Source organism: Rhinopithecus bieti, unplaced genomic scaffold (genome assembly GCF_001698545.2).
Source record: "Rhinopithecus bieti isolate Rb0 unplaced genomic scaffold, ASM169854v2 scaffold_41082, whole genome shotgun sequence".
Taxonomy (NCBI): domain Eukaryota; kingdom Metazoa; phylum Chordata; class Mammalia; order Primates; family Cercopithecidae; genus Rhinopithecus; species Rhinopithecus bieti.
The window spans coordinates 2,009,226-2,017,114 of NW_016817890.1; the positions used below are offsets into that span (position 1 = coordinate 2,009,226).

At 52.7% G+C, this 7,889-nt stretch overlaps 1 protein-coding gene across 3 annotated transcripts in view; it reads right to left on the minus strand.

The window, feature by feature from the left end:
- Positions 1-7,883, minus strand: part of ZDHHC18 (zDHHC palmitoyltransferase 18) — a 34,822-nt gene extending 26,939 nt beyond the window's left edge. Inside the window, exons 1-2 of one of the 3 annotated variants that reach the window (XM_017856451.1) lie at positions 5,599-5,769; positions 2,296-2,456 (exon numbers count right to left, since the gene is read on the minus strand). In XM_017856451.1, the coding sequence (XP_017711940.1) occupies positions 2,296-2,386 (91 nt within the window). In that variant the 5' untranslated portion in view covers positions 2,387-2,456; positions 5,599-5,769. Of the gene's footprint in view, positions 1-2,295; positions 2,457-2,780; positions 2,854-5,598; positions 5,770-7,645 lie in introns of those variants that run through there. The other 2 variants (XM_017856449.1, XM_017856450.1) reach the window with 2 other exon arrangements.
- Positions 7,884-7,889: the final 6 nt, after the last annotated feature.

A 7,889-nucleotide genomic window follows, 5' to 3' on the forward strand; every position in this document is an offset into this window, starting at 1 on the left:
CTGTAGTCCTAGCTACTGGGAGGCTGAGGCAGGAGAATGGCGTGAACCCGGGAGGCAGAGCTTGCAGTGAGTTGAGATGCACCACTGCACTCCAGCCTGGGCAACAAAGCAAGACTCCGTCTCAAAAAAAAAAAAAAAAAAAAAAAAAAGAATTAACACACACATGAACAAACCCATGATGCCCAACTGGGAGATGTCCTGTTTCCTCACCCTGACAGAGCAAGGAGGGCCTTCACAGAAGCTCACCCATTCTTCAGTTATTCATTTACTCATTTAGCCAACGTCACTGAGCCTTCTACATGGCGACAAGGTGAACAAGATGCTGGAATTCCATGCCCTCACTGGCCAGCAGAAAGAACAATTTTGTAATGACCACCGTTGCAGCACAGGTTCAGAGAAGGAAGGAAAAGGTGCTCTGGGAATGTGCCATAGAAGGCTTGGCCCAACCGGGATCAGGAAGGCTTCCCAGAGCACAGGAAACAAGTGGAGACAGAGGATGAAGGAGATGTGTCCCTGCTTCCATCTCAGAAGAGAAAGCAAGGGGTTTGGGAGTGAGAGGCACACACTCCGTCTCTGCTCCTTTATCCCTGGCCCTGTGATCACCTCCCTCAGTTTCTCCATCAGTACAACTGGTTAACAGGGTCGCCCTCACTGGGCTGTTGTGAAGATTTGTGGGGATAATCACTGTGATCCACGCAGCTCACAGGAGGCCGAGAATGGGCAGCCAGACCTCTGGGTCCGGCTGAGCTGGACAATAATCCTGCCTCATGATTAGCCCTGACTTGAAGGGGAGGAAGAACGGGGCACAGCTGGGCCTTCCCAGCTGCCAGGTGGGTTAGCCCAGGTCAGACTGTGGGATCCTGAAGGAGTGGCCAGGGACCCAGAGTTTGAGAGGGAAGGAAGCTGGATGTAGGCAAGATGAGGTGGCGCTCGTGGGCATGGCTGAGGATGGGGCCGGGCAGAGGAATGAGACAAAGAGCAGACAGAGCCCAGACAACATCCACTCCAGCTGCTCGCCCTCCCTCCCTCCCTGCTGCACAGAGTATTAGTGAAATGATTTCTAGCGATGGATACAGCAGGGCTCTGACATTTACAGGCCACTAGATGTCTTCAGGGCCAGCTGGGTGTTTAAAAGCCTGTGTGAACACCATCCTGTTAGGGGAAGGAACTAACCACGGACCGGAAACCCCCAAAGTGTGCAAGTAGCCACGTCATTTCTCAGCAGGAAGGAACTAGGGTGCAGCAAGCTGAGATTAGGGACCCATCCCCAGTGGCCCGCCACCCCGGAACCCACACAGCAGTCTGAAAGGAATCAAGGGCCACGTGGGCTGCCTGGGAGCACAGGGTCTTTCTGGCCACTGCCGTTCCTCACACACACCCAGGCTGTTTGCCACTCTGGGCTTTGGCCTTACTGTTCCCAGATCCCCGTATTTCTACCACACTCATCTCCAGTGCCGCGTCCTCCTGGAGGTCTCCCCTGACCACCTAACGTAAACTAGCCCAATCCCCAACACCTACTGGGCTCTTCCCTAGATAACCCCATGCTCAAGCCCTCATCTATTCAGGCCGGTGCTTCTTTGCTCAGATGTCACCTCCTTCACAAGATGTTCCCTGGCCACCCTATGTAAAACCACACACCTCCCTGCAGCCTTCATCCTCCCTCTCTCCTTTCTTCTGTCTGATATTGTAGATATTTAATTATTTGTTTGTTTATTGTCTCCTTCCTCCTCAACTGTCAATCTCCATGAGGACAGGCAATACTGTCAGTTTTGTTCACTGCTATATCACACCTAAAAAAGTGCTGGCACATAGTAGGGGGTCAATAAATGTTTGATGAGTTCATGAATAAGTGTATATGAATATTTAAGAGCAGGGGCTCTGGCCTGAGGTCTCATCCCAGCTCTTCTACTTACGTTGTGATCTTGGACCCTCTTTTGCCTTGATTTAATTAATCAGTAAAAGGAGAATAACAACAGTACCTACCTCATAGGATTACTGGGGGATTAAATAAGATCATGCATATAAAGAGCTTAAAACAGTGCTTGGCCCCCAAGAACTACTCAGCTCCACGCTGGCTGCCATCGGGGCCTTTGCTGGCCAGCATTTCTTGCTTACTTATTTGCTCACTTGTTGATCATCTGTCTCCCTCTGTGCCAGTGTCAGCTCCAGCCTGCCTTGCTCACGACTGCATCCCCAGTTCCTAGTAAAGTTTCGGAAGAGAAAACCAGGCCTCCTCCCAAGTCAGGGAATGTGGAGCTATGGAGACCCAGCTTCGCCTGGGAGTAGAAACCTCACCGATCTGTTTCTCCAGGGCGGCTGCTTCACAGACAGTAGCCCGGGGCAGGATCCCAGGGTCGGTGAAGCTTGTCTGCAGCAGGCAGCTCATGACGAAGAAGAAGAGGATGGCAGCGATGATGGGGATGGCAAGGGTCAGCTTGCGGGCCAGGTAGGGACAGCTAGAACGAGAGATGGAGAGAGATCAGCAGACCACCCAAGGTTGGCACAGGGCTACAGCACCTGGCAGGCGCTGTCATTCCAGCAACCACCACCAAAATCTTGAATACAGCCTTGCTCTGAGACAGAGGCACAGCTCCTCGGTGAGTGCAGCAAGTTGCCAATAAGTACCGGGAATAGACATCACTAATTGATCCTTGTGTTATACTTTCCTCCTGAGCACATGGCAGATGTGTCCAATAGATCCCAGAACTCCTAACCTCTGCATTCAGAGAATCCCTCTATACACAGAGCTTCAGGCAGACACTAGTGAAGTGGACTGTTACCTGAGACAAACCATCCTGCAGTGTTCACTCACTCATTCATTCACTCACTCAGTCCACAAATATTTACTGAGGTCTTCTCTGTGGCAGGTAACACCTTCAATAAGCAGCATGAATAATGACGATGAATAAGACAAGAGCCCCTCCCCCTTGTGGCTTATGGTCAAGTGGGGAAAACAGACATGTAAACAGGGAATTGCCACACAGGGTGATGTGTGCTCTAGTGGGGGAGGGGAACACAGTAGCACAGTCAGGAAAGGCAACCTGAAGAAGATAATCCTAAGCTCCAACCTGAAGAATGAGTAGAGGGCTGGGGGAACGGCATGGTCCAGCCACTGTCACTGTGACGCAAGGGAGGCAGGTATCCCCGAGGCAGTGCTTTCAGACCCCCTGACCCTGGCTGCCTCAGAGAATAGCCTGTGGCTGCTGAATGGTTGTGCCTCTGTCCCCAGGCAGGCTGCCTACCATAGCCCTCTTCAAGCTCCCTCCTCCATCTTAGGGCCAGAACATTCTAGAAGTTCTGGACACTGGTGGGAGAATGGCTTCATGATAGTGAAGCTATCAGGGCTCTCTCTCTATGGCCAATCTTCTCTGTTGGCACCTCACTGTCCACCTAGAAGCCAGAGCCATCTTTTGGAAATGTCAATCAGATAATGTCATTTTCCTGCTTAAAACCTCCCAACTGCTTCCCATTATACTTTGAATAAAATCCGAACTCCCTACCATGGCCTTCTAGGCCAGGCATGATCTGGGCCCTACTGAGGACTTCAGCCTCATTTTACAAAACTCTCCTCTTGCTCCTGCTCCTCCCATCAGAATGGCCTCACGACAGTTCCTAGAACAAGCCTGGATCTCTCCTACCTCAGGGCCTTTGCACTTGCTGTTCCTTTTCTCAGATTCCTCTTCCCTCCTCAGAAGGACCTTCCTTAACAACTCTGTACACAGCAAACTTCAACGCTCTTTCTTTCCTGCATAACATTTAGTATATATTTCAGCTACTTGTCTATGTGATGGCTATTTTTCTCTCACTAAAACATAAGCTCGGCCAGGTTCACGCCTGTAATCCCAGCACTTTGGGAGGCTGAGGCGGGCGGATCACCTGAGGTCAGGAGTTCGAGACCAGCCTGACGAATAAGATGAAACCCCATTTCTAATAAAAATACGAAAACTAGCCGGGTATGGTAGCATGTGGCTGTAATCCCAGCTACTCAGGAGGCTAAGACAGGAGATTCACTTGAATCCGGGAGGTGGAGGTTGCGGTGAGCTGAGATAGCACTCCAGCCTAGGCAACAAGAGCAAAACTCTGTCTCAAAAACAACAACAAACAAACACAAAAAATCATAAGCTTCTCTGTGGGTATAGACTATGTTCTCTTGTTCAGCTTTATATTTCCAGCACACTGCACAGCACCTGGCACCAAGGAAGTACCCAGTAAATAACTGCTGCCAGGGGACAGAAAAATAGCTACCATCTTTTGAAGGCTTACTATGTGCCAAACACTGCCCTAATTAATAAATTACTATTAGTAACATTCGAAGTACAGATAGTTACTATGGGTCAGGTACCAGGCTAAGCAGTTCCTGTGTACTTTCTCATCAAATACTCACTGGGATCCTGTGAAGTTATGCTCCTCACTTTACAGATGAGGAAACTAGAGCTCAGAGTACTTAAGTAACCTGCCCAAGGTCACATGGCTCAGGAGTGCTAAAGTGGGACCCAAGCCAGCTCTGACTTTGAGGTTCATACTATTAACCATCATCCCATAGCCAGAGTAGCACCTGATCAGGTAAGGAGATGACGGGGCCCTGGGAGGCCTGAGATCAGCCAAGCTTCCAGGAGTGGCACAGTAGGCACACACTTGTGGGCACCTGCATGCTGCTTCTGAAGTCTCCATCATCAGAGGCTCTGGCCTTCAGAGAAGCCCTTCCCCTGAGGAGCAGACTGCCAAGGCCAAGGGCTCCCAGTGGGCCACGCTCTGCTCCATACATCTCAATGGTTTCTGGGTCTGACCCTCAAACAGAACCAGAGGGCCCTCAGTGTCACCCACACGGCAATGACTCCAGTTCATATGCAACCAGACTTGTGTAGGGGGACAGAGAAGACTTGAAATCTAAGACTTATAGAGCCTGCAGGAACCACCAAGTCCTAGCCTCCTGATTCTCCAGAGGCCCACAGCTCTCCCAGGCCCACAGCTAGGTTCAAGGTCATCCAGCCACTCAATGACAGAACTAGGGTTTCCAGTCTCCCAGCAAATACACTGTCAATTCATTCAAATACACTGTCAATTCATTCATTCAATAAGTATTGAGCACCTACTGCATACCAGGTGCAAGTTCTAGGCACCAAGGCTGCAACAGAGGAGAATGTCCTGCTCTCATGGGCAAAGACAAGGAAGAAACTAACAAGTATAACATAGTATGTCAGGTGGTGGGAAGTGCTTCAGAGAGTGATAAATGAGGGGAGAGGAGAGGTGCTGGAGGGGAGTGGTTTGCTATGCTGTGCGGATGGATGGGGGAGGCCTAATGTGAGAGAGTGAGCCATGAGGCCACCTGCAGGAAGGGGATTCCAAGCACTGGCCCAGAAGGTAGGAGTGTGCACGGAGGATGACATGCCTGGAGGGAAGACGAGGACAGAAGAGAGCAGGGGGCAGCGGCCAGGGAAGATTCAGGCCTGACTTAGAATCAAAAAGGCACTCTGGCTGTTGCGTGGGGGCGGGAAGTAAGGCAGAAGTTGGGAGCCCTGCTGGAGGTCCCATGCAACAATCCACCAAGCCAAAGAGGCAAAGCCATTCATAGCAGGAAAGGTTTAGAGAGCACCTTACCTTTTCCCAGAGCAATGGGGAGCATCCAGTCCAGACCCAGGTGAGTTCTCGGCCCAAACCCAAACTCTTCTGCCAATCTACCAGCCCCCAATGAGGACAAGCAGGGCAAACCACAACACGGTTCACAAGCTCTCCCCAAACCCAGAAGTCCTTGCTTCCTCCCTCGCTGGAGACAAAACAGTCACCAGTGAAGATACCCGGTTAACCCAGAGAAGGTCCTGCTTCTAGTTCAGAAGTTAGGCCAGACTGATCACACTGCAGGGTCATGTGGGTCAACCACACACAGCAAGTACTGCTTCCTCCTGCCTCGGCTGCAGCCCTGGGTGTGGGGAGTGAGAGGGCAGCCCAGGGAATACTGGAAAAGGCACTTCCAGAACACTCATGTGGCCAGCCCAGGGAAGCAGATCTGAAACTCAGTCCAGAGCTGAGCTCTGGGCCCCCCAGAGCTTCTGCTTGTAATTCATCCCTAAACTTTTTATCCACACTACTCAGAAAACAAGGGCAGAGTGTGTGGTAAAAGGGTGAAAGGAGAAGCTAATTTATAGGAACTCTTCACCTTGCTTCAAGGGGAAACCCAAGGTTGCAGATACATGATCTGGCAGCTAGAAAGGGTACCTGGGGGAGGGTGTCTCTATGATAGCCTTACTGTGGCCACACGCCCTTGGGAAGTGCTTTTTTCATAAAGACAACATAAGTACTAATAGCAGCCAACACTGTGTGCTTGTTAGTCAGCTAAAAGCTTGCATGGGACCTCATGCCACCCTCAGGACAACCTTACAAGGTGGGTACTATTATAAATCCCATTTTACTGATGAGGAAACTGGGGCACTGAGGGGGTGAAATGACTGCCCTGAGGTCACGCAATTAGTGGGTGGTGGAGCTGGGATTTGAACCAGGTCTGTCAAGAGTTCTTAACTACATTGTAAAATTAAGAGGGACGACCACAAAGGATGGGGAGTCAGGAGGGGACAGCAGGGCTCATGAAGCAAGAGTGGGTGGGTGGGCGTGTGAGTGTTGTGTGCAAGGAATCATGGTGCAGGTGGCTCATAGGTGGGTGGAAAACTTCTAATACAAATATATGACCCTCCATCCATAAAATGGAGATTATGTGTGGGTCAATCCTGGGTCACTGGGGAATATGAAGAGGTCAAAAACCTAGGGGGGCAAATATGACCTGTCGCCCAAAAGCACTCCGAACTCTTTCCTGAAAAACAACAAGGTACTGCAGCTGTTGCTGATGTGGAACAGGCCAGAGGGACGCTCCAGAATGTTGAGCAGGAAAAGAAAACCAGGTGGTCAGGAGACGGGTCCGGGGCCTGGGAGCCAGCTGGGTGGAGGCAGGTGGGAACTGAGGGAAGGACAGGAAGCTCTGGAGAACCTAAGGAAGGTTCTGGAGAAGGAAAGGGGGCCCGACAGGCCCAAAGATTTTGAGAAAAGATGCCTTTGGGCCAGGGGTGTGCGTGGCTGAGGGGAAGCAAAAGCGGGGTTGGTGTCTGAGACTAGAGAAAAGGAGGGGACCCTGGAGGGGCCCAGAGAGGGCAGAGAGGATGACTAGGATGTTTACGGCGGGTGTGCACAGCCAAAGGACACACAAGATCTAGAAGTGGTCAGCAAGGGATATAAGGGTCAGAAAGAACTTGGGAGGTTGGCAAGAGATGGTCCAGGGATGGGTGAGCAGGAGGGGCCTGTCCAGTGAGCCCTGGGGCAGATTCTGAGAGGGCAGCGAGGATGGGGACCGTGGAGGGGCATGGAGGGTGGTGCTCCTGGCAGTGGCAGGCAGACAGGTGCCAGGGTGGGGCCAGGGAGAATGGAGCGGCTGGGAGGGTGGAGAGCACCAGCGTGGATGGGGCATCTGGCAAATGGACCAGGGAAGGATGGGTGCGCAGGGGCCAGGGGAGCAGACAAGAGGCCCGAGGAGGATCCCAAAGGGGCGGGGAGGATGAGGGCCAGGGAGGCGCAGGGGAGGGCACGGGGTGCCCAGCAGGGATTGGGAAGGTCGGGTGCGCGGCAGGGGGCTGGGAGGGGGCGCCGCGGCAGCGGAACTCACTCGAAGACGAAGAAGAGACCGGTGGTGGTGAGGATGAGCAGCAGCGTGAGCGCGAAGACGCCGCCGTGGCCGGCCAGCATGAGGCGGCCGCCGCAGTAGAAGCGATTGCGGCCCGGGAACACCTCCCACTTGCGGCGTGGGCGCCGGCCGAGGCTCCCGCTCCCGCTCCCACTGCCGCTGCCGCTGCTGCTCCAGCGAGGAGGGGCGGGGGTGGCAGGCGGCGCGGGCCCGGGGCCCGGGGTCG